The sequence below is a fragment of the Schistocerca piceifrons genome, chromosome 5, assembly GCF_021461385.2.
Source record: "Schistocerca piceifrons isolate TAMUIC-IGC-003096 chromosome 5, iqSchPice1.1, whole genome shotgun sequence".
NCBI classification, from domain to species: domain Eukaryota; kingdom Metazoa; phylum Arthropoda; class Insecta; order Orthoptera; family Acrididae; genus Schistocerca; species Schistocerca piceifrons.
The window spans coordinates 258117114-258144577 of NC_060142.1; the positions used below are offsets into that span (position 1 = coordinate 258117114).

At 39.8% G+C, this 27464-nt stretch overlaps 1 protein-coding gene across 1 annotated transcript in view; it reads right to left on the minus strand.

Annotated features, from left to right (window-relative positions):
• LOC124798930 (cilia- and flagella-associated protein 91-like) overlaps window positions 1-27464 on the minus strand; it is a 291175-nt gene that overhangs the window by 75760 nt on the left and 187951 nt on the right. Inside the window, exon 13 of the mRNA XM_047262463.1 lies at window positions 16679-16827. Within this exon, the coding sequence (XP_047118419.1) occupies window positions 16679-16827 (149 nt within the window). The remainder of the gene's footprint in view (window positions 1-16678; window positions 16828-27464) is intronic.

Below are 27464 nucleotides of genomic sequence, written 5' to 3' on the forward strand. Positions count from 1 at the left end.
ATGTGAGTGCAGGATTTCTCGCTGAATTTCATACATGAAGTCTTCACGGGTTGTCAGCCGAGTAGCGTCGTCGTCTCGTAGCAACATTTCAATGGAATGCATCTCCATCATCTTCAGGCGAAGTGACAGGATATCGTCAGTCGTGAGCCGATATCTCTGCTGGACCGCTCTCCGCTTCCCGCCGCCAGCTAATTATGAGCCCGTGGAATCACACGATGCGCCTGGAGTGGCTAGTGGTGGGGGGGGACGCGTGTGCAGGGTTCGTGTCCCGGCGTCCGTCTCTGTCTGCTCCGTCTGTGGCCCTTGGTGGAACAGAATGTTCTTCTCTGATTTTCCTTATTGCAGGCTCCTAGGCTGTGATGAGATAGTAGCCACTGTCGTGGTTGATTAGGTTGTCATGTAACTGCATTTCTATGAACTCTTTGGTTACTGAGTCCCAAAATCTGTTTGTACTGCATATTTTCTTCGTGTCCTCGAAATCGAAAGTGCGCTTCTCGTCAATACTATGTTCCACCATAACAGATTTGTTGGTCTGACCCAAGTGTACATGCCTGATGTGTTCAATGCAGCGCTGTGAGATGCAACGTTGTGTTTGTCCTACATATTGCATCCCACATTCGCATCCGATCTTGTACACACCAGATGCCATCAGACCTAGTGGATCCTTGGATGAACCAAGAAGGTCTTTGATTTTTCTCGCTGCGCGGAAAACGGTCTTCACTTTATGTTTCTTGAGAATTCTCGCGATCTTAGCCATTGGAGGACCCACCTATGGCAAGAACACACAGCCCATTGCTTCATCTTCATCCGGTCTCTCTTCTCTCTTCTTGTGGTCAGTCTTCAGAGCTCTCCTTATTTGTGTCTCACTGTATCCATTTTTCTTGAAGGTGTCCTTGAGGTGTTGCAATTCTCCTGGCAAACTTGCCTTATCGCAGATGGGCCTGGCCCTGTGCACTAAGGTGATAAGTACAGAATTGCGTTGCGCAGGGTGGTGGCAGCTGTTAGCATTAAGATAGAGTTCCATGTGTGTTTTCTTCCTGTACACTACATGTCCCAGTGTGCAATCCCTGTTTCTTGTGATCAGGATATCCATAAAGGGTAAGCTTCTGTTTTCTTCTATTTCCATGGTAAATTTGATATTTCCATGTATACCATTGAGGTGTTGATGGAACTCTAGCAGTTTGTTCCTACCATGTGGCCAAACTACAAAAGTATCACCAACATGCCTGTAGAAGGCTTTTGGCTTGTGTTTAGCAGTGTCCAGTATTAGCTTTTTGAAGTGTTCCATGTATAGGTTGACTATGCCTGGTGCTAGGGGGGAGCCCATAGCTACACCATCTATCTGTTCATAGAACTTCCCACCACATTTGAAATAGGTGGTGGTTAGCACATGGCGAAAGAGCTTGATGATATCCTTCTCAAAGTTTTTCTTCGAGTAAAGCCAGGGAGTTTTCTATTGGTAGGACCCCACCATAACAGCGACTCGCAAGACCGTTGAGATGCTCAACAACTCGGGACTAGAGAAGAATATCATCAGGAAGCTGTACCTGAGGGCAATAGCACCACCACATCTCTATGTCCTTCCAAATATCCACAAAGAAGGAGTCCCATTACGACCTATTTTGAACACCATTAACTCGCCAACACATGGTATTGCTAAGCATTTATCACAGATGATAAAACCCTTGGTGGGTTATGGTCCATACCATGTGGAAAACTCAGCTGAGTTTGCGAAGGTACTACAGGGCATGCGGCTGGAAAATGAAGACCTACTACTCAGCTTCAATGTGACATTCTTATTCACATCACAGCTGCCACCACCCTGTGCAATGCAATTCTGCACTCAGTGCCATAGTGCACAGGGCCAGGTCCACCTGTGATAAAGCAAGTTTGCCAGGAGAATTGCAACACCTCAAGGACACCTTCAAGAAAAATGGATACAGTGAGACAAATAAGGAGAGCTCTGAAGACAGACCACAAGAAGAGAGATCGGATGAAGAAGAAGCAATGGGCTGTGCCTTCTTGCTATACGCAGGTCCTCCAATGGCTAAGACCACGAGAATTCTCAAGAAACATAAAGTGAAGACCATTTTCCACACAGTGAGAAAAATCAAAGACCTTGTTGGTTCAACCAAGGATCCACTACGTCTGATGGCAACTGGTGTGTACAAGATCGGATGTGAATGTGGGATGCAATATATAGGACAGACGCAGCGTTGCATCTCACAGCGCCGTTTCTCTGCGCAGCGTGAAAAATCAAAGAACTTCTTGCTTCAACCAAGGATCCACTAGCTCTGATGACACCTGGTGTGTACAAGATCGGATGCGAACGTGGGATGCAATATATAGGACAGACACAGTGTTGCATCTCACAGCGCCGGATTGAACACATCAGGCATGGATGCTTGGGTCAGACCAACAAATCTGCTGTGGTGGAACATAGTATTGATGAGAAGCACACTTTTGACTTCAAGGACACAATGGAGATACGCAGTACAAACTGATTTTGGGACTCAGTAATCAAAGAGTCCATAGAAATACAGTTACACGACAAGCTAATCAACTGCGACAGTGGCTACCACCTCAGCACAGCCTGGGAGCCTGCAATCAGGAAAATTAGAGAAGAACATTCCGTTCCACCAAGGGCCACAGACGGAGCAGACAGAGACGGATGCCGGGAAATGAACCCTGCACACGTGTCCCCCTCACCACCAGCCGCTCCAGGCGCATCGGGCGATACAGCGGGCGCATGATTAGCTGGCGGCGGGAAGCGGAGAGCGGTCCAACAGAGATATCAGCTCACGACCGACGATATCCTGACACTTCGACTGAAGATGATGGAGACGCATTCCATCAAAACATTACTACGAGACGACGACGCTAATTGGCTGACAACCCGTGAAGACTTCATATAAGAGGATATTTATATTGTCGAATCTAGTGGAATGCATGTTCACCAAACTTAAATCTCATTGAGCATGAGTGGGATGCATTGGGGACGTGTACTGCAGCTCATTCACATGACCCAATTACCATCTATCAGTTTTCAACCATGCTGGAGGGGACATCTTAGCACAAGTACTGCTTACCAACCTTGTGGCCAGCATGAGTGCATGTTGCATAGCATGCACTGCCATTTGTGGCGATCACACACTCTATTACACACCACGTCCTGCCTTTCGTTGTCCAGGGCACCATCACAAATCACACTGTAATTATTGCCTTTGAATAATAGTGTCATTTATGTTTGTCTTATTGCCTATTTCTTTCAGTTACCTTCTGTACAATATTGTAACAGTTCTTTCTATGTATGGCTGAAGTCTCAGCAAGCCATGTTACTCGGCACTGGCAGAACCATGCGAAAGTTACATTTGTCCTTAAGCTTCGCACACCAGTGTACAAATTTTAATGTGTCTCCTATACCTGGATCAAACGTTTTAGATTATTTATGTTATGAGGCTGATAAATCACAGTTCGGGCACACATGCACACACACATACAAACACACACACACACACACACACTCACACACACACACACACACACACACACACAAACAAACAAACAAACAAACAAAGGAGGTTGGTAGTCAATTCAATGATCAATCACACAAATTGGCTTTACTTTGTTAACTTAGGAGATGTTTAGTTACTGCGTAACGATGTTTAGCTAATGCCATTGGAACTGATCAGAGCAAGAATATTGCACCGGTTATCAGGGGTGAACCTAGGGTTGGCAGGAGTGGCCCCCACCAGGGGCGCAAGAGCAAGGGGGGCACAAATTCGAAAGGCTGCCGACAATGACGTGACGGAACACTGCGCCGCCCTCTGAAAAAATAACGCTGTGCTGCGGCCAGTCTGGTACAAGAAATTGTGGAAAAATTTGCTACAGAATGGAGAAGAGATAGTGAAGGAAGATGCTCTGATGATGAGAATCTTCTTCGGTTTACTGGGAGGCACTTTCCTCATGTCACTCCAAGTGACCAGTCCAAGAAACGCTGAGTATGGCGTAGATGTGCAGTCTGCTTGAAACAGAATGTGTGCCGTGCCCGGTATTCTTCTAGTCAGGTTGTGGCACAAACTTCTCTTCTCCCCAATACTATTCAATACCTCCTCATTAGTTATATGACCTACCCATCTAATCTTCAGCATTCTTCTGTAGCACCACATTTCGAAAGCTTCTATTCTCTTCTTGTCCAAACTACCTATCGTCCATGTTTCACTTCCATACATGCCTATGCTCCATACAAATACTTTCAGAAACGACTTCCTGACACTTAAATCTATACTCGATGTTGACAAATTTCTCTTCTTCAGAAACGATTTCCTTGCCATTGCCAGTCTACATTTTATATCCTCTCTACTTCGACCATCATCAGTTACTTTGCTCCCCAAATAGCAAATCTCCTTTACTACTTTAAGTGTATCATTTCCTAATCTAATTCCCTCAGCATCACCCGATTTAATTCGGCTACATTCCATTATCCTCGTTTTGCTTTTGTTGATGTTCATCTTATACCCTCCTTTCATGACACTGTCCATTCCATTCAATTGCTCTTCCAAGTCCTTTGCTGTCTCTGACAGAATTACAATGTCATCGGCGAACCTCAAAGTTTTTATTTCTTCTCCATGGATTTTAATACCTACTCCGAATTTTTCTTTTGTTTCCCTCACTGCTTGCTCAATATACAGGTTGAATAGCATCGGGGAGAGGCTACAACCCTGTCTCATGCCTTTCCCAACCACTGCTTCCCTTTCATGTCCCTCGACTCTTATAACTGCCATCTGCTTTCTGTACAAATTGTAAATAGCCATTCGCTCCCTGTATTTTACCCCTGCCAGCTTTAGAATTTGAAAGAGAGTATTCCAGTCAACATTGTCAAAAGCTTTCTCCAAGTCTACAGATGCTAGAAATGTAGGTTTGCCTTTTCTTAGTCTAGCTTCTAAGATAAGTCGTAGGGTCAGTATTGCCTCACGTGTTCCCATATTTCTACGGTATCCAAACTGATCTTCCCCGAGGTCGGCTTCTACCAGTTTTTCCATTCACCTGTAAAGAATTCTTGTTAGTATTTTGCAGCTGTGGCTTATTAAACTGATAGTTCAGTAATTTTCACATCTGTTAACACCTGCTTTCTTTGGGATTGGAATTATTATATTCTTCTTGAAGTCTGAGGGTATTTCACCTGTCTCATACATTTTCCTCACCAGATGGTAGAGTTTAGTTAGGACTGGTTCTCCCAAGGCCGTCAGTAGTTCTAATGGAATGCTGTCTACTCCTGGGGCCTTGTTTCGACTCAGGTCTTTCAGTGCTCTGTCAAATTCTTCACACAGTATCGTATCTCCCATTTCATCTTCATCTACATTCTCTTCCCTTTCTATAACATTGCCCTCAAGTACATCGCGCTTGTATAGTCCCTCTATATACTCCTTCCACCTTTCTGCTTTCCCTTCTTTGCTTAGAACTGGGTTTCCATCTGAGCTCTTAATATTCATACAAGTGGTTCTCTTTTCTCCAAAGGTCTCTTTAATTTTCCTGTAGGCAGTATCTATCTTACCCCTAGTGAGATAAGCCTCTACATCTTTACATTTGTTCTCTAGCCATGCCTGCTTAGCCATTTTGCACATCCTGTCAATCTCATTTTTGAGACGTTTGTATTCCTTTTTGCCTGCTTCATTTACTGCATTTTTGTATTTTCTCCTTTCATCAATTAAATTCAATATTTCTTCTGTTACCCAAGGATTTCTACTAGCCCACATCTTTTTACCTACTTGATTCTCTGCTGCCTTCACTACTTCATCCCTCAAAGTTACCCATTCTTCTTTTACTGTATTTCTTTCCCCCATTCCTGTCAATTGTTCCCTTATGCTCTCCCTGAAACTCTGTACCACCTCTGGTTCTTTCAGTTTATCCAGGTCCCATCTTCTTAAATTCCCACCTTTTTGCAGATTCTTCAGTTTTAATCTACAGTTCATAACCAATAGACTGTGGTCAGAGTCCACATCTGCCCCTGGAAATGTCCTGCAATTTAAAACCTGGTTCCTACATCTCTGTCTTACCATTATATAATCTATCTGAAGCCCGTCAGTATCTCCAGGCTTCTTCCATGTATACAGCCTTCTTTTATGATTCTTGAACCAAGTGTTAGCTATGATTAAGTTATGCTCTGTGCAAAATTCTACCAGACAGCTTCCTCTTTCATTTCTTCCCCCCAATCCATATTCACCTACTACATTTCCTTCTCTCCCTTTTCCTTCTATCGAATTCCAGTCACCCATGACTATTAAATTTTCGTCTCCCTTCACTACCTGAATAATTTCTTTTATCTCAACATACATTTCTTCAATTTCTTCGTCATCTGCCTAGCTAGTTGGCATATAGACTTGTACTACTGTGGTAGTCGTGGGCTTCGTGTCTATGTTGGCCACAATAATGCGTTCACTATGTTGTTTGTAGTAGCTTACCCGAACTCCTATTTTTTTATTCATCATTAAACCTACTCCTGCATTACCCCTATTTGATTTTGTATTTATAACCCTGTATTCACTTGACCAAAAGTCTTGTTCCTCCTGCCACCGAACTTCGCTAATTCCCACTATATCTAACTTTAACCAATCCATTTCCGTTTTTAAATTTTCTAATCTACCTGCACGATTAAGGGATCTGACATTCCATGCTCCGATCCGTAGGATGCCAGTTTTCTTTCTCCTGATAATGACGTCCTCTTGAGTAGTCCCCGCCCGGAGATCCGAATGGGGGATTATTTTACCTCCGGAATATTTTACCCAAGAGGCCGCCATCATCATTTATCCATACAGTAAAGCTGCATGCCCTCGGGAAAAATTACGGCCGTAGTTTCACGGTAAGTAAATATTATTTACTTGTTACATTAGCTTATGGCAACAGTTGCAAAATATTACCTTAAAAAAGTACGCAGAAAGTCATATTAGACCTATTTAATAACAATTATCACATACACATATAAACATGATTCGTTGTTAATATTACTGGTCTCATTAATTTTGCTATGGTAGTTGCCATATCAAATCTTTTTACCTTATTCTTTTATCTCTGCTGAGTCAACAATTTATTAGCAGATTTGAGGTTTTGAAGGAACGTAGATCCTTTTGTCTTAATTGTACTCTCGCCAGGTCAGGGCAATTATGACTTTCCCAAACGTTTGGGGGTGAGGATTTTGAAGCACGAGGCCTTACAAGAGCGACGTAGAACAAGTCATGCTAAATGCACCATCTACACTTTCGGCATTACCTGGTTATCATACTGAGAAATAATTTAGCACTTAAAAGTTCATTGGCAGTGACGACTTGCCTACCTCCCCATCCTGGTCGGCTTTCCATAAGGTTTCAAAATCACCACCCACCTTCATAATGGTAGGTGTTTGTGTTAGCTGGCATTACCAGTTCATGTGTGGCTGTGTAGCAAGAGGAAGCACTTGGTCGTACATCAAGGAAGGTGAGTCATGTGTTCTGTAATAGCAATATGTTTCCTATGCTCATGCTCATCGCTCATAAACAGCTACAATTCATTCATGTTTGAATGAAACTCTTATTTTGTTTTATCAGGCAGTTAAACATTTTCCCCTTTTTTCTCACAGTAGAATCGCACTATTTATGATTTGAGGCTTCTTACATATATCTGCTTAATTTATGGACTGGTTTTGTTTTCGCAGTCAATTTTTTGATTTGAAATTCGTAACAGTAGGTAAAACTACATTATAACGATATATACATATCAAATTCTGTGGAAAGTCATGCATATGTCACTATAAGTTTCAATTGACATAGGTGTTGCCAAAAGCGTCCATAGGGAAGATACTAAAATTATCAGTCTTGTTGTTAACAAGTACATAAAAAAACCAGAGTTTAACTTTTTATTGTTGTTGTAGTCTTCAGTCCTGAGACTGGTTTGATGCAGCTCTCCATGCTACTCTATCCTGTGGAAGCTTCTTCATCTCCCAGTACTTACTGCAACCTACATCCTTCTGAATCTGCTTAGTGTATTCATCTCTTGGTCTCCCTCTACGATTTTTACCCTCCACACTGCCCTCCAATGCTAAATTTGTGATCCCTTGATGCCTCAAAACATGTCCTACCAACCGATCCCTTCTTCTAGTCAAGTTGTGCCACAAACTTTTCTTCTCCCCAATCCTATTCAATACCTCTTCATTAGTTACGTGATCTACCCACCTTATCTTCAGCATTCTTCTGTAGCACCATATTTCGAAAGCTTCTATTCTCTTCTTGTCCAAACTACCTATCGTCCATGTTTCACTTCCATACATGGCTACACTCCATACAAATACTTTCAGAAATGACTTCCTGACACTTAAATCTATACTCGATGTTAACAAATTTCTCTTCTTCAGAAACGATTTCCGTGCCATTGTCAGTCTACATTTTATATCCTCTGTACTTCGACCATCATCAGTTATTTTACTCCCTAAATAGCAAAACTCCTTTACTACTTTAAGTGTCTTATTTCCTAATCTAATTCCCTCAGGATCACCCGATTTAATTTGACTACATTCCATTATCCTCGTTTTGCATTTGTTGATGTTCATCTTACATCCTCCTTTCAAGACACTGTCCATTCCGTTCAACTGCTCTTCCAAATCCTTTGCTGTCTCTGACAGAATTACAATGTCATCGGCGAACCTCAAAGTTTTTACTTCTTCTCCATGAATTTTAATACCTGCTCCGAATTTTTCTTTTGTTTCCTTTACTGCTTGCTCAATATACAGATTGAATAACATCGGGGAGAGGCTACAACCCTGTCTCACTCCTTTCCCAACCACTGCTTCCCTTTCATACTTTTTATTATTCAAAATAATATGAACTCATTCATCTATAATGCCAGTCATACAATTTTTCTTTCTCACAACTACATTTCATTTACTAAAATTAATAAATATGAACATACTCGTGTTTGATAATTGTAGCACCTTTATTGTTTATTTCAGTAACATTTGATATGCTACCTAAGGGAATTTGGCTGTTCGCCATATTGTTTATAACAGACATACCAGTTAAAATTACACATAAGAAGTATTGAAGATGAAATCAGTTGTTTTATCCTAAATGTCATCACATTCGATAAATATCAAAATGACACTAATTTCATTATTATCTCAGATGAATGTTTTCGATAAAAACAAGCAGTGTAAAAGAAGCAACTTTGATGTATGTGCCAAGTAGAAGTGAGATATTGATAGTGTCTCTGAATTTTTTCCACTGTACTACTATCTGCTGTTTTGCCACATGAGGCACGAAGTGTCCCTTCGTGCATTCCACTGAGACTCTCCGGGTTAAAGAAATCGAGCAGAATTTTTGTGCATTTCTCAAAGCGTTCAAATGGAATACAGAAAGCAGAATGACAACAATAACTTTCTTTAAAACGGAAATAAAGCCTGACGTGTGAAAAATGCTAGATGTTTATTTCTCTCTCCCTTAAAGTTTTCCCTTCCCCCCCCCCCCCCCTCCCCCTCCAGACATTGATGACCCCTTCACAGTTTTTTCTGTATGTAAAGCTGGTATTATCAGGTGTGAACCAAAGTTTCTGGTCCATTCGCACAGGTAACAATGAACCATTCAGATTAATATTGGACATTATTGTGTAAAAAAAGTGTCAATAGCAGACTTTGAATGCAAAGTCGCCTTTGTATTTTTCACCTTTGATTGAAAGTGTCCTTCTAACTCTAACGCTCATTCCCTTTTTAATATCAGATCTACATGCATTGCGCATTCAAGGTTCACTAAAACTGGCGATACCGTACTAGTCAATTTGCATTCGTAAAATAAGCTCTGAGCACGTCAGTTTCAGTCATATCTGGTTGCGACATATTTCTCGATACACATTGTATCTCTCTATGGAAAATTTTTTTGAAACAAGTAGGCTAACTCTAAACAGATCCTCAACTTTCTTTTCCATTCTTATATACATTATTCTCATCAGTATCTTCGATGCATGAGATGTTAATCTGATCGTCCGGTAGTTCTTACAGCTATCTGCCTTTTCTATCTTTGCTATCTTCGGAATTGTGCGCATGATATTTGTCCGAAAGTGTGATGGTATGTCGCCAGTCTCATAGATTCTACTCACCTAGTTGAACAGTCGTTTGGTTGCTACTTCTTCGAATGACTTCAGAAATTTCGATGGAATGTTACCTATCCCCTCAGCCTTTTTTGATTTCAAGTCCTCCAAAGACCTCTTAAATTCTGCCTCTAATACTGGATCCCCCATGTCTTCCATGTCAACACTCGTCTCTTCTTCTAGCACTCCATCTGACACGTCTTCCCCCTAATAGAGTCCTTCAATGTATTCTTCCCATCTATCTGCCCTCTCCTTTGCACTCAGCAGTGGAATTCCCACTGCACTCTTAATGTTACCACCGTTGCTTTTAACCCAGCAGTGCACATGCCTGGAAATGGGATGCACAAACGTCAAACACGTAGCTGTTCTTTCAGACCCTTACAGATTACATCGATTTTTAATTACCATCAGACGACTCTTATTGTCATCTTTCATATGTGCTGACAAGATAGCTTCTTTTAACCAATTTTCAGACATTGTATTAATGGGAAGATTTCTCCGTGGTCTGACAGACCAGCTTGAGTTTACTGCCGGGTTAATTTCCCCGAATGTTGTTTTCACTTTTCTATATGCTGAATCAGTCTTACCGACGATCATTTCATTTTCAATTTCTTCACATTTTTCCTGCAACCATTTTGCCTTAGCTGCCTTGCATTTCCTATTTATTTCATTTGTAAGTGACTTGTATTTCTGTATTCCTGGATTTCCCTGAACATTTTTATACTTCCTTCTTTCATCAATCAAATGAAGTATTTCCTGTTACCAACGGCTTCTTCGTATTTACCTTCCTTGTTCCTGTGTTTATCATCCCAACATCTGTGATTGCTGTTTTTAGAGATGTCCACTCTTCTTCACTTGAACTTCCTACTCTGGTATTCACGACCGCAGTGTCCACAGCCTTCGCGATCTTCAAACCTGTCTCATCATTCCTCAGAGCTTTGGTATCCCATTTAATTCACGACTGGTTCTTTCAGATGGTTGTCTTAAACTTAAGCCTATTCTTCAACATTACTGAATTGTGATCTGAGTCTATATCGGCTCCTGGGTACACTCTAAAATCTAATATCTGATTTCCGGTGATCTTTTGCATGCACACACATTTGCACAGATATCTGTGCAGACAAATAGTAACGTGTGGACCAGCCTTTCCTTGTAAACGCCAACACACTAAATAAATGCTTTCGTGATTTCTTTTAGGTAACTTCCACTGTCTCTCAGCAGATGAAATTTGGCATGTGGGTTTAAGTGACATCAACTACAAGTGGCAGAAATCAAGGCAAGTTTCGACATGACAAGTCTGATTACCTCATCCAGATTCGGCCTGACCTGGGGAGAGTACTTGAGCCAATTGGTGGTACTTGAGCCCAGAGGGTTCCTTTGTGTGTGGCCCATTATAAATGATTCATATGTTATTGTTATTATTATGTGTATAGGTTCATTTTATTTTCATTTATATTTCATTCCCGGTTAAAACATTTCCTTTCATACAACAAATAGATGGGACCTAAAAAACTATCAGTAAGTGCATTTAAAAAACTAAGAAAAGAAAAGAACTGCAGTTCTCCTTCCAGGAGACTTGAAAAATTGGCTAAAACCCAACAAGAAGGTGGACAGCGGCAACACTGCAACAGATCAAGACGAGAGTAATGCCAATTTTGAATCTGATGATACAGAAACACATCCACATACAAATGATGACAACCAACCACAACCATCAACTTCCCATCATATAGCACCACCAGTTTCAGAAAACAACTATGAGGAGTACGAATCTTCCACATGTAGTTCTTTAGATGAGGAAGGATCAGCAGTTGGTTGTCATGATTTACCTCCACTACAAGAAGACTGTTCACCAGAAATAGGTGAAAAAGTTTTTAATGATCCAAAAAAACGCCCAAGCTATCCATTGATTACTGATAGTATTCAAATTGTGCTGGTTGAACGTGGCCCTCAAATAGTTGATGTAGCAACCATCAAGTTTCCCATGTCAGATGGAGATAGACATTTCAATGGCAAGTGGTTTTACAAAAAGCTCAAAAATGGCGAATGTGTGTGAAGACAATGGTTACTTTATAGCCAGTCGGAAGATTCTCTATTTTGTTTTCCCTGTCTCCTGTTTGGGAAGGATCATCGTGGAAAGTTATCTTCATTTTCAGATTTTAATAAAGGCTTCAATGACTCTCATTTACAATCACGAAAACTCGTCCAGCCACAGGTTGTGTTGCATGCAGTGGAAAGATTTGCAAAACCGACTAAAACAAAAGAAAACTGTAGATGATGAAATTCAAGAAAGTATTCAGAAGGAGGTAGAGAAGTGGAGGAACATACTGAAAGTAGTCATAGATGTAATTATATTTTGTGCTAAGAATAAAATCTACCACTTCGAGGAACAGCAAAGAAAGAAATCATTGGTGAGTCAAGTAGTAGATTTTTTAAAATCACATTAGAACTAATAAGTCACTATCATCCTAAATTAGCAGAACATATGGCATACGTAAAAATCAAATAAAAAGGCACTCAGTTACTTTTCCCCTAAAGTCCAAAATGAGCTCATAACTTTAATTGGAAGCAATGTGAGGCAGAAAATCTTGAATCAAATAAAAAATGGAAAATACTTTTCGATCATCTTTGACTGCACACCAGACAGTGCTCACATTGAGCAAATGAGCTAAGCTATTAGATTTGTTGACTTGTCAGATGGGAAGTGTGAAGTTAAAGAAAGTTTCATTGACTTTATCAACACTAATGAAAAAACAGGTGAAGGCATTTTAGTTGACATTCTTAAAAAACTTAAAGAAGATGGGCTAAGTATTGATAATTGCAGAGGTCAGGGTTATGATTGTTGTGGTCTTCAGTCCTGAGACTGGTTTGATGCAGCTCTCCATGCTACTCTATCCTGTGCAAGCTTCTTCATCTCCCAGTACCTACTGCAACTTACACCCTTCTGAATCTGCTTAGTGTATTCATCTCTTGGTCTCCCCCTATGATTTTTACCCTCCACGCTGCTCTCCAATACTAAATTGGTGATCCCTTGATGCCTCAGAACATGTCCTACCAACCGATCCCTTCTTCTGGTCAAGTTGTGCCACAACTTCTCTTCTCCCCAATCCTATTCAATACTTCATCATTAGTTATGTGATCTACCCATCTAATCTTCAGCATTCTTCTGTAGCACCACATTTCAAAAGCTTCTATTCTCTTCTTGTCCAAACTATTTATCGTCCATGTTTCACTTCCATACATGGCTACACTCCATACAAATACTTTCAGAAATAACTTCCTGACACTTAAATCTATACTCGATGTTAACAAATTTCTCTTCCTCAGAAACGCTTTCCTTGCCATTGCCAGTCTACATTTTATATCCTCTCTACTTCGTCCATCATCAGTTATTTTGCTCCCCAAATAGCAAAACTCCTTTACTACTTTAAGTGTCTCATTTCCTAATCTAATACCCTCAGCATCACCCGACTTAACTCGACTACATTCCATTATCCTCGTTTTGCTTTTGTTGATGTTCATCTTATATCCTCCCTTCAAGACACTGTCCATTCCGTTCAACTGCTCTTCCAAGTCCATTGCTGTCTCTGACAGAATTAGAATGTCATCGGCGAACTTTAGGTTTTTATTTCTTCTCCATGGATTTTAATACCTACTCCAAATTTTTCTTTTGTTTCCTTTACTGCTTGCTCAATATAGAGATTGAATGACATCGGGGAGAGGCTACAACCCTGTCTTACTCCCTTCCCAACCACTGATTCCCTTTCATGTCCCTCAACTCTTATAACTGCCATCTGGTTTCTGTACAAGTTGTAAATAGCCTTTCGCTCCCTGTATTTTACCCCTGCCACCTTTAGAATTTGAAAGAGAGTATTCCAGTCAACATTGTCAAAAGCCTTCTCTAAGTCTACAAATGCTAGATACGTAGGTTTGCCTTTCCTTAATCTTTCTTCTAAGATAAGTCGTAAGGTCAGTATTGCCTCACGTGTTCCAGTATTTCTACGGAATCCAAACTGATCTTCCCCGAGGTCGGCTTCTACTAGTTTTTCCATTCGTCTGTAAAGAATTCGTGTTAGTACTTTGCAGCTGTGGCTTATTAAACTGATGGTTCGGTAATTTTCACATCTGTGAACACCTGCTTTCTTTGGGATTGGAATTATTATATTCTTCTTGAAGTCTGAGGGTATTTCGCCTGTTTCATACATCTTGCTCACCAGATGGTAGAGTTTTGTCAGGACTGGCTCTCCCAAGGCCGTCAGTAGTTCCAATGGAATTTTGTCTACTCCGGGGGCCTTGTTTCGACTCAGGTCCTTCAGTGCTCTGTCGAACTCTTCACACAGTATCGTATCTCCCATTTCATCTTCATCTACATCCTCTTCCATTTCCATAATATTGTCCTCAAGTGCATCGCTCTTGTATAGACCCTCTATATACTCCTTCCACCTTTCTGCTTTCCCTTCTTTGCTTGATATGATAATGGCATGGGTTATGATAATGGCAGCAATAAGGCTGAAAAATATATCAGTGTGCAAGCTCAGATCATCAAACAAAATGATAGTCCTCGGTTTGTACCATGTGCTGCACATATTTTAAACCTTATCGGATCGCGTGCTGCCACTGTATCACCTCTAATGATTACTTTTTTTGAAACAGTTCAAAAGATATTTACTTTCTTCAGTGGCTCTACAGGAAGGTGGCAAGCTGTGTTAAGTAACTTCGACATTATGTTGAAGGGTCATTGTGACACTAGGTGATCAACCAAATGAAGAGCAGTCACCACTTTAAACAGAACACTGAATGAACTGTCTGCAAGTCTGGAGGAAATGGTTGATATGAACCAAGACAAATGGAACCTGGAAACATCAGTGGGGGCTCAGGGACTCATAAAGCAAATCGACTTCAAATTCCTATGTCTTTTGCATCTGTGGGAAAGGATTCTAGTCTCGATTGATAAAATCAGCAAGTCACTTCAGAAAGAGACTGTTGCAGTCAACAAGGCTAGCAAAATAATAAAAGGATGGTCAAATATGATTCAGGAAATCCGAGATGAAGGTATTGGTACAGCAATCGACTATGCAACAAAGCAAGCACAAGAAATCAATATCGATGATAATTTTGCTGAAAAAAGACGGAAGATCATAAGCCAACGTCTTTCAGATTCAAACAAATAAATGCATGATTACTATCTCAACTCAAAACAGGTGTTTCAGAGGGAAATAAATTTGGCTTATAATCAAATCATAACATAGCTTACTAAGAGGTATGAGGCAATGGCTTCAATATATTCAGAATTTTATTTTCTAACGGGAGAAGCTTTAAAAAAAGAGCCAATTGATGTTCTTCTTAAACAAGCTGCAGATTTTGGGACTAAATTTCACATGATGTAGATGTAGTTGAGCTGTCACAAGAATTGGAAATTTTTCGAATGCAAGCTAAAGAACTGATTAACGATGTTGAAAAAGCAACACCACTTGACATTCTTAAAAAGATTCAAGAGCTTTAGATATATATCTGAATATCCAAATAGCTCTTAGAATTTACTTAACACTTCCTGTTATGGTGGCCTCTTGTGAGCAAAGCTTCAGTAAAATAAAGCTCATCACGAATTATTTAAGCTCATCCATGCGACAGGCACGTTTGTAAAATTTAGCCATTTTATCGACTGAACATGAAGAGGTAGCGAAACTTAACTTAGAAGAATTAATTGATAATTTTGCAAAAATCAAAGCCAGGAAAGTAGCATTTAAGTAAATTAACTGAACTTAGTAACAGTGTTAAGTTAAATTTGATATAGGTATTCCTAGCAACTCAATGTATTTTGAAATAGACTTTGTAAAATATAATGAGTTTTTGTATTTAAATGTGTGTTTCTGCTTCTTAGTCCTTCATAACGCCTTTGATTCTGGGCTGTAAATTAGTTTCATTCTATATTAAATTTCTGTAAATTAACAATACTGCATATATATATTTTCCAAGAAATGCCTTCACATTTTCTTGGGACAAGGGAAAATATCAATTTTTGTGTATTGATAAGGGGGTGCATTCTTTGCTTCCTGGGGAGATCTTTAGAGGGCGTCATTTTAAATTCTTGCCAGGGGTGGCACATACCTAAGGTACACCAGTGCCAGTTATCAATGTAGTGCTCTAATGAAAATTTTTTTTGGTGAATGAAAACAATATGATGGATTATCTTAAGTTTGAGGTGCTGCCAGAAACTTTGATAGCACCTGCTGTTACTGAAATTAGAAATATTGATTACAGTATTCATTACTGTAATTTCTATATGTGTCACATTTTGTCTTATTTCAGATGTTATTTTAAACTGTAATCTTGACTTGGTCTTGTCTATCAGGATGAAAAATTATGTTGCTTTGGTAATCAAAGTAATGAAATTTTTGCAAGCTCAAAAATGTAAGTTCCTGGACACTTTACGCATGTTTACTTCCACCTGAAGTATTGATCAAAATATTATAAATACAGAAAAAAGCAATGTAAAACACAAAAATGTGCTATCTACACATAACTGCTTATAATTTTAAATGAATCTGGAATAAGAGGCCAATGTAGATACCTAACATGTGCTTCTTCAGCTGCTCGATCAATTTTCTTGGCAACTTCCTTGATGTATTCTCGAGCTTGTGATTTTGGCATCCAATCCATTGATTCCAATATAATGTCCTCCAAATACGTGTCCACTGTATCTTGGCTTACTTTCATCAGCTGAAAAGAAGATAAACCTCATAAGAATCATCACTCTTTTTGCCTTTCCTCATATACAACATAATACCGTATTTACTCGAATCTAAGCCGCACTCGAATCTAAGCCGCACCTGAAAAATGAGACTCGAAATAAAGGAAAAAATAATTTCCCGAATCTAAGCCGCAGCTAAAATTTGAGACTCGAAATTCAAGGGGAGAGAAAAGTTTTAGGCCGCACCTCCAAATCGAAACAAAGTTGGTCCATTGTAATATGAAACAGAATTCTGGTCGAATGAATGACGATACAGCTACAGTAGTTTGGTTCGAGCCGTAAGCTTAGCAGTTAAGCTTTACCAGGTAGCCATTGCTATGCGTCAGGCGCTCCGTCCTTGTTTATGGGGTACCCTTCGTTTTTCACGTGCTTCGTCTGGTTTGAATTGATTGCTTATTTTTCTTTGATCTGATAATTGCCGTTCTCTTTGTTATAGGTGTTTTCGGCACTCTAAGCTGAAAATGCATTACTGTACTGTGTCATGCATTGTTTGTCGCATTCCGAAAATGAATGTTCACGACCTGTCGCCGCTCGCGGCATGGTTTGCTTTTGTGCGTGCTACCGCCACTTACAATTAAAAAAAAAGAGAGAGTAATTGTCTCAGTAGCGAAACAATGGCAAGATACTGCTATTTGTTGTTATTTACACTGCTGCTTTCTTTGATAATGATCAACAAGAACCAAATAATAAACTGCGTATGATAGAAGATGTCCTGAACGAGAGTTTAGCGAAAATTTTTCTCCGTTTGAAAATCTTTGCAGACGCCTCTTTAGTACATTATTTTCTGCACAGAAATTAGGGTCATCTTAGATTTAAAAATCTAGTCAATTGCCGTGCTTCATTTCTGACTGTATCACTATCAGGCATAAGAATAATACGAATATGAACATGACATATGTGTATACTTCCGCGTTTGTGTTGTCTCACTCTAGTTTCGTAGTTTATTAGGCGGACAGGATTTAAATGAGATAGCAGTAAACACGAAAGAATACATGGCAAAATGTTTATATTTGTATTATTCTTATGGTGAAGAGAATACTGCATGTGATTCAGAATTCACAAAAGTTCCCATTAGCAACCATCTCTTCTCACAGGTAGAAAAAAAATCAGAACGTAGAATTGGCCATACTGACAAACATCGCAAACGGTCTTGCCAGTCGGATTTTCGTAGTACATTGAAAAGCTGCTACATTCGAAGATGAACAATACGGAATTTGTATTTACTTCGTTGGATAATGTATGAAAATGCAGTGGTCGAAATTCGGGGCAGAGAAAAAAGGGGTGTTTTTTTTTTTTTTTTTTTTTTTTTTTTTTTTTTTTTTTTTTTTTTTTTTTTTTTTTTTTTTTTTCTGACGCAGAGGTTTTGGCGCCAGTATTTATCTTTGTGCCTGTAAAGCATGCCTGTGTAGCGCTACATATATTCGACGGCAGAATTAGTTGTGGCGGCACCTACCAACATATTTCACAACTTCCGCTTACTTTGCACTCGATTCTAAGCCACAGGCAGTTTTTTGGATAACAAAAACTGGAAAAAAAAGTGCGGCTTAGATTCGAGTAAATACGGTTGTTTTAGTTAGCACATGAAAGCTGCAGTGGACGAAAAAAGGAACTAGATAATGGTCTGACTGTTGGCTCAGAGGCTCTGTTTTACTGCTGAGCCCCCTAACTGAAAAGGCTTTCATCCACATTTTATAATGGCGCCTTTTCTACTCAAAATGTATGTGCTTTGCCATAATACTATTGGCTTAGTGTTCGAAGTGACTTCAAGTAAAATGTATTATATAATATTGATGACAGAATATGGGAGGAGCTGAATACCAGTGTCATATCCATTCCTCTTGTACAGAAACAAGATGACAGTTTGTCTTAGATGCCCCTATCTGGTGGGCATATTACCCTTAACAGTTACACAAACTTCAAAAAATAATACTACACTGACAGCTGGCACGATGTTTTGGCAGCTCACTCCCATTATTAATTTCTCTTTATTGTGTAGCGTAGCCCATTGTGCTGATTATCTTTGATTGTCCTTTTATGTGTATATGTGTTATCTTTGATTATATATTTTTGGTAATGCTCCTGGTCTAGACACACATTGTCTCAGTTGCATTCCGTTTGTATCAACATACGAAGTTTCATATGTAATCCTGTGCTCCTGTAGCACAAATAAAGAATAAAAGTCATGATTCATAAATCTGTTGCAAGTTGCTGCTGCTCTGACAACAAAGAATGGGTGCAGGAACAAATCACGTTCCACTGCAGAAATAATTTTCCCATTTACCACGGCTATGACATGATGTCAATCACATGTAGGTTATCTCCAAACTCAAAACAACCTTTGCAGCATGTGGGCAGGCCCACTGATGCTAAGACTGGTTTGATTATGCTGCAGAAGTTATGTTGTGCAGTCATGATCTCTCCCCATGCAATTTACATATTTTTGGAAGTGGCCACTGATTTGCTTAGGATGAAGAGGTGCACACCTGGCTGCAATCATGGTTATGTAGGCAACCGCACATATTTTTACATGAAGACATTGACCATCTCGTCTCACGTTGGGATAAATATATTAATAGGTGTGATGATTACTTGTGAAATAATAAACAGTTTACTTACTTTTTCCATCTGTCTATTTTCATTTGATTACCCCTTACATTATCGGCCTGCTTTAACAATCTACTAGCCAGAAAAAACTGGCATTTCTTGGCTATTCTTTTTGCCAGTTTTCTATTAGTAAATAAAAAGAATTGTTTTTATAGAGTAATGTTGAAATAATTTCATTTCCATGTATTTGTGGGAGCACCTTTCAAATTATGAAACAGGCATATAAAGAATTATGTATAATACACAAACTTGTAAGTACAGTATTCAAATTAAGAAACCTAATATTTTTGTATGCTGGATGTAGCTGCTTCACGTGTCTACAATGTGATTTTGTAAAGGCCTCTACGGCAATGCCTCTTCATAGCTCTATGAATGGCTATTGTTTTCCCCTACAGCCATTTGTGCTTTGCAGTTGAAAGCTGTTGAAAGGCCTGTAGGTGTCAGCGATTTCCTTAAGTTGACTCTACTATAGGAGTGTATTATCAGTAAAGAAAAAATGTATTAAAACTTCATACACAATACAGTATTTTTTCATGCATTTCAATGTTTATGACATTGTATCTCTTGATCTATGTACTGGAGAATGATATATTTGTATAGGTACAGTCAGCTGCATATACACTGAAGCACCAAAGAAACTGGTATAGGCAAATGTAGTCAGATACAGATATATGTAAGCAGGCAGATTATGGCGTTGCAGTCGGCAACACCTACATAAGACAACAAGTGTCTGGCGTAGTTGTTAGATTGGTTACTGCTGCTACAATGACAGGTTGTCAACATTTATGTGAGTTTGAATGTGGTGTTACAGTTAGCACATGGGCGACAGGACACAGCATCTCCGAGGTAGCGATGAAGTGGGGATTTTCCTGTATAACCATTACACAAGTGCAACGTGAATATCAGGAATCCAACAAAACATCAAATCTCCAACATTGCTGCAGCTGGAGAAAGATCCTGAAAGAAAAGAACCAACGATGGCTGAAGAGAATCGTTTAATGTGACTGAAGTGTAGCCTTTACATAAATTGCTGCACCATCAACAAGTGTCAGCATGTAAACCATTCAACGAAACATCATCGACACGGGCTTTTGGAGCCAAAGGCCCACTCATGTACCCTTGATGAATGTACAACACAAAGCTTTACACCTTGCCTGGGCCTGTCAACACTGACACTGGATTTTTGGTGACTGGAAACATGTTGCCTGGTCGGACGAGTCTCGTTTCAAATTCTATCGAGTGGATGGATGTGCACAGGTATGTAGACAACCTCATGAATCCATGAATCACGCGTGTCACCAGGAGACTGTTCAAGCTTATGGAGGCTCTGTAATGGTGTGGGGCATGCACAGCTGGAGTGATTTGGGACCCCTGATACATCTAGATATGACAGGTGGCACATACGTAAGCATCCTGTGTGGTCACCTGCATCCACTCTTGTTCAGTATGCATTCTGATGGACTTACGCAATTCCAGCAGGACAATGAGACATCCCACATGTCCAGAATTGCTACAGAGTGGCTCCAGAACACTCTTCTAAGTTTAAACACTTCTGCTGGCCACCAAACTCCCCAGAGGTGAACATTATTGGGCATATCTGAGATGCCTTGCAATGTGGTGTTCAATGTGCTGCCACCCCCTCATACTCTTACAGATTTATGGACAGACCTGCCAGATTCATGGTGTCAATTCCCTCCAGCACTACTTCAGACATTAGTCGAGTGCATCTCATGTCGTGTTGTGGCACTTCTGTATTCTCGCGGGGGACCTACACGATTTTAGGCAGGTGTACCAGTTACTTTGGCTCTTCAGTGTATGAGTACTGCCTGCAAAATATGTTGCAAATAGAGTTAGGAACAAAGAAGTAATAAATTTAAACATCGTCCATGATGAGGCAGTTTTTCACACATTTCGGTGTCTATAATGTCGCGTCTCCTGATTTAAGTGTTATTCAATGACATACTTTTTTATGTACATTCAGCAGCATATGTGGATACTGTCTGCAAAATATGTTGTGAATACTTAGTAGCAAAGAAGTAACAAATTTAACTATCAAGCACAAAGCATCATATCTCCTGAGCTATGTGTGGTACCATGATACAGTTTTTATGTGCATTTAGCATCATACGTGGATACTCTATGTGAAATTTATAGCAAAAAACGTTAGTAGCATGTCACACATAAAGCAGCAGTTTTTCACTCATTTTATTGTTTATTATAGACTATGTGATCAAAAGTATCCAGACACGCCAAAAAAACATGTTTTTCATATTAGGTGCATTGTGCTGGCACCTACTGCCAGGTACCCATATCGGTGACCTCAGTAGTCATTAGACATCGTGAGAGAGTCGAATGGGGCACTCAGTGGAACTCATGGACTTTGAACGTGGTCAGGTGATTGGGTGTCACTATCATATGAGAGATTTCCACACTCCTAAACATCCTTAGGTCCACTGTTTCTGATGTGATAGTGAAGTGGAAATGTGAAGGGACACGTACAGCACAAAAGCGCACAGGCTGACTTTAGCTGTTGACTGACAGAGACCGCTGACAGTTGAAGAGGGTCGTAATGTGTAATAGGCAGACATCTATCCAGACCATCACACAGGAATTCCAAACTGCATCAGGATCCACTGCAAGTACTATGACAGTTAGGCGGGAGGTGAGAAAACATGGATTTCATGGTTGAGTGGCTGCTCATAAGCCACACATCACACCGGTAAATGCCAAATGATGCCTCGCTTGGTGTAAGGAGTGTAAACATTGGACGATTGAACAGTGGAAAAACATTGAGTGGAGTGACGAATCACGGTACACAATGTGGCAATACGATGGCAGGCTGTGGGTATGGTGAATGCCTGGCGAACGTCATTTGCCAGCATATGTAGCGCCACCAATAACATTTGGAGGTCATGTTGTTACGGTGTGGTCATGTTTTTCACGGAGAGGGCTTACACCACTTGTTATTTTGTGTGGCAGTATCACAGCATAGGCCTACATTGATGTTTTAAGCACCTCCTTGCTTCCCACTGTTGAAGAGCAATTCAGGAGATGGTGACTGCATTTTTCAACATGATCGAGCACCTGTTCATAATGGCCTGTGGTGGAGTGGTTACACAACAATAACATCCCTGAATCCTTTATAACACCTTTGGGATGTTTTGGAACACCAACTTCATGCCAGGCCTCACTGACCGACATTGATACCTCTCCTCAGTGTTGCGCTCTGTGAAGAATGGGCTGCCATTCCCCAACAAACCTTCCAGCACTAGACTGAACGTATGCCTGCGAGAGTGGAAGCTGTCATCAAGGTTAAGGGTGGGCCAACAGCAAATTGAATTCCCGCATTACCGATGGAGAGCGCCACGAACTTGTAAGTCATTTTCAGCCAGGTGTCTGGCTACTTTTATTCACACAGTGTATCAGAGCTCCTGAACTATGATAGGCAGATGTTTTTTATCACCAACAGTGATTGTAGCCTGACATTAAGGGATATATGTACCAAGTCTAGCTGAATCAGTCCACTCAATTAGGAGGTGCGCATGACACACACACACACACACACACACACACACACATACACACACATCCATTTTTATAGTATGTATGAATCTTGCAGGGACTACACATGCAGATGGACATGGCTGGGGAGGGTGGGGGGGGAGGAGGAAGGGTAGTGAGAGAGGAGGAGGAGGATGGATGACAGAGAAAAGAAGAGGAGGAGGAGATGGAGACAGTGAGTGTGAAGAAGGCTAAGATGGTAGAATGAGAGCAGGGGGTGGGAGCTGGAGTGTGCGAGGGAGGGGCGGGGGGGGGGGGGGGGCAGAAGAGCTGAACAGAGAGAGGGACAAAGAAGGGATGGAAAGAGAGAAGAGGATGAAGACATGCATAGAGAGAGAGGAGGAGAAGATGATCAAAAAGAGTGGGAGGAGGTATGTTGTGCAGGTAGTATTGGCATGCCTTGTAGAGTTTACACATGCTGATGAGCATTGCTGAGAGGAAATACAATATACAGTGCACTAATATGGAAGCAGTAGTGAAAACACTTATATGTGATCTTTCAAACCATGTTCAGTGCTGGGCATTTAAACTGGCTCTCACTGAAAATATTTAATGAAGTAACTTAGTTGAACACTATAATAGGCAATTTAAGACTGCTTTCTTGAATACCAGAAAGAGCTATCTGCAGTATCTGAAGGAAAAACAAAATAGAGATGCAATGGTTTCCCCTGACCAGTTTAAGGGGACACAGTCGCGAGGGAACTCCCATAAGGAATCAATGCTAAAACGAGCAAACGTCAGGTACACTTTCTGAAGTAACTAATGGAGATAAAGATCTGAAACTTTCACAGTGTACAGCTGAAACATCATTCTCAAATCACATAAAAATGGGTAATGTATTTTATATATTTCATGAGTAATAATTTTTTTGTTCTATAAGACAAAAAATTAAAACTTTTCTAAACACCTTGGAGCTTGTAAATCTGTTCTTTTTATCACCACGGGTCTATTCTTTTTTATCTAATTAATCATCGTTGTATTAACAAGAGATACTGTAAGTCTGATGTCTGTAGCAGTCATAGTTTTTGAGAAAAGTCTACCAGAAGGTCAAAAAATGTAGTTTTGAGAAAAATGGTATTAAAGTTTTACATGCAAGCAAGTAATGTACAATGTCATACAGACACACTTTTAAAACATTCCAGGGCTATACTGTGGCTCAGCTTCTTATCTTTCTCTTCTTTTCTTTGATCTTCTGGCTAACCTGGCCTCCTTGGTAGCATTGCCTGCAGAAATATCAGCATAACAGATACGGTCCATGTCAATCTCTTTCAGTCCCCTTTCAGTATTGATACCATCCTTTGTTCCCAAGAGTCTTAATACATCAGTCTTCTTTGACACACCAGCATTGAAGCACATCACTGCATCAAGGACACCAAATTTTAGTGTTTCTTTTCTTATGAAAACAGTTTTTGGTAGCCTTGTCCAAATGACAAAACCCAAATGAAAGTTTTTCCATGGAGACACTTTTTCAAGAGCTCTTGTTGGCTAAGGTCTCTGAAAATGGGTTTCAAAGCTAAAAGGATTTTTTATGGAATTGAATGTTTGTGCTTATAGCTGGAAGATGTAGCTGGGTTGTTGAATTTGCACCAGCTGTCAGGTCCCCGTGGGCAAATGTTATGTTGTGGTTCCTAATCTGTTGAAATTTTATGAAAGAATATAGCCCAGATGGCTCTCCTCATTGCTTCTACATTGTTGCAGTTATTTCTAATGGCCATACCATAATAAGTCTGGATCCTGTCTATTTCAGCCTTTGTCAGGCCCCCTTTACCACCTAACTTTTTTTCCTTACATATCTTTAGAAGTCATGATCCCAGTCTTTTCTGTACATGTCCTATACATTCCAGTTTATTAATTTTGACTCTAGGCCCATAAGGTTTATCTTCTACCACTTACTGATAAGCCTTACTGTCCCCGTCCCCAAGATAGTCTGTATAGAGGATACCTCTTGACTGCACAGACCTTTTGAAAATGTTAGCAACACCAGCCACTTCCATGCCTCCACTAGAACCATCATAGTCCTTTTTGCACACATGTTGTATAGTGGGATTTTTGCTACATATGTCACAGAACTTAGTAATAATTTCAATATCCAGAACCTTCCCAGTATCAAAAGAAGTTGCTGACACAATGCCATTTGGGGATGTATACCCACGTTTCTGCCAACTGCCATCAAAACCAGCAGAAATTTGCCTTGGGTCAGATTTCGTATCATTCAACTGAACTGCTTCTTTGGTTGCTCTCAACATTGTAGATTCACTTACCTCAGCTACAACTGCACCAATAGTCTTGTTGTAAACATCAAACTTTCTTGGAGGTGGAGGAATGTTCATCACTGCACAAAGAACAGCACCTGCGCTTCGCCCTTTTCCAATAGATCTAAGTGCATACACTAATCTTATATTGTTTTCATACAATCTGCTTCTTGTTAGATGGGATGACATTGTATTGGCAGTACAGCTACATTCCAAACATGTCAAAACTAAATTACAAACAATTCCCTTGGTTTTCACCACATCTTTGTGCAAAGTAACGTTTCCACCACAGTTTTTACAATTTGTGTGTTTTTCGATAAGTTCACGTAATAAACTCATGGAGATCAGAATGTTTGTGTCAGTAACAACGGAAACACTGTTCACACCACATATTGCATTGTCATGCATTTGAGAGGCACTTGGAAAACCGGCAGCACCTAGAAGCTTCTTACTTGAAGCACTGACACTCGCACTGACTTCACTTTCAAAATTATTTTCTGCCCTCTGTTCAAAACTAGCAGTTTCGCAGTTTATTTTTACATTTTTATTTCCATCAAACTTAGGCTTATATCCAAACTTCCTTATTCCACCCATTGTGTTATAACGTTTCACAAAATCATTACATTTGTATCACCAAAAGGTAAACAACTAGGATGAAGAAACTGACAAACAATAGTCGACAAAGCAAACAGGCTGGCAAACATCAGAATAACAATTCTCTCTTGCAACGCAAATAAAGAGTATTTATATCCGTGGAACATAAATGATTGTTGTACTATAGTCAATGCTGACTACTGCGCAAGACACAGCAAAAATGGACGTGGCGCTAGTTACCGTGCTTCAAGAACAAATTAATAACTCCGAATCTAATAATCAGATTTGTATGAAACAAACGGCATTTTGTAGCCAAATAATTGGAGCATAGATTAAGACTTAAAAAAGTTTGATTTTTTTGAGCCTGTTCGTGACTGTCCCCCCTTAAACATGCTGGAACTCATGGCTCTCCACAGCTGCTTATATGGCAGAATATTTTGAAGAAATGACTGACTTCTTGCACAGTTTGAGCTGTTTAATGCAGGCTTTGAGTTACGTCAGGTTGCTATTGGGTGATCAAAGAACATGCATGTGACTTAATATGATTAGTTTCTTAGAGACTTCAAAATATTACAAAATTAAAACAGCCTGAAGAATGTTGCAGTATTATGGGCAAAGAAATTTTTAGTGATGAAATAAATAAGATTTTAAAAGGACAAATAAGTAAGTACTTTATGCAGAAGTTAATGAGGCACTGAAGTGCACTAGGTTGCATCTTCAGAATTCATGTTTTAACCCAAGGACAATAAACTTGATCCATAGTAATGTAGACATGCCAAGGATCATGCAATCTGTAATTGGAATGATTGGCCTCATCAGTGCAGATACTCTGAAGGGGTTATAAATCTCTTCACTATTTTGCTGAGAAGCATGTGTCCACACATTCATGAAATATTGACATAGTCAAGTATCTGCAGGAAACAGGAGACAATAATCATTAGTTTGTAGCTGTGGCACTGAAAATTATTTGGGTGCAGCCATCCCAATGTAGACAAATGAGAGGCTATTTTCCAACTACAGTGAAGTCCTGACAGACTGGCAAGATTGGCAGCACAATGCCTTGGAAGGTAACCTAGAAATAATGACAATACTACTCGCATTTTCTTTGATTATCAAGTACAACATAAATGTTTTTCCTTTTCTCCTCCTCAGGTCAGTGTAACGTAAATAAATATGATGTGTATGTTGTAATAAATACAATGTAAATGACAGGTACAGTTTCATTTTCACTATAACACTGAAAAGTGGTTAAACAGTACAAAAACAAATAACTGAAAAGAGAAACATGGTGGCTGTAAATGGTGCCTAAAAGTAACACTGATAGCTGAAAAAATAAAACAGAAATTGGATATAAAATCAATTTTTTTCCTGTCCTTAACTATCAGGCAAGTTCAAAAAGTCACTTTCAAATGAAAAGTTTTAAACTGATTGAAAATTGTTATCAATTGTTTATTTAATATCAGAAAACAACAGAGGGAGTGTTGCATAGTACAGGTTGTTTTCCACATTATCTGTGTCTTTGATTATGTAGCTTTGGTTGTGCTTCTGTCCTAGATGCATATGGTCTCAGTTGTGTTCTGTCTGTATTAGCATTT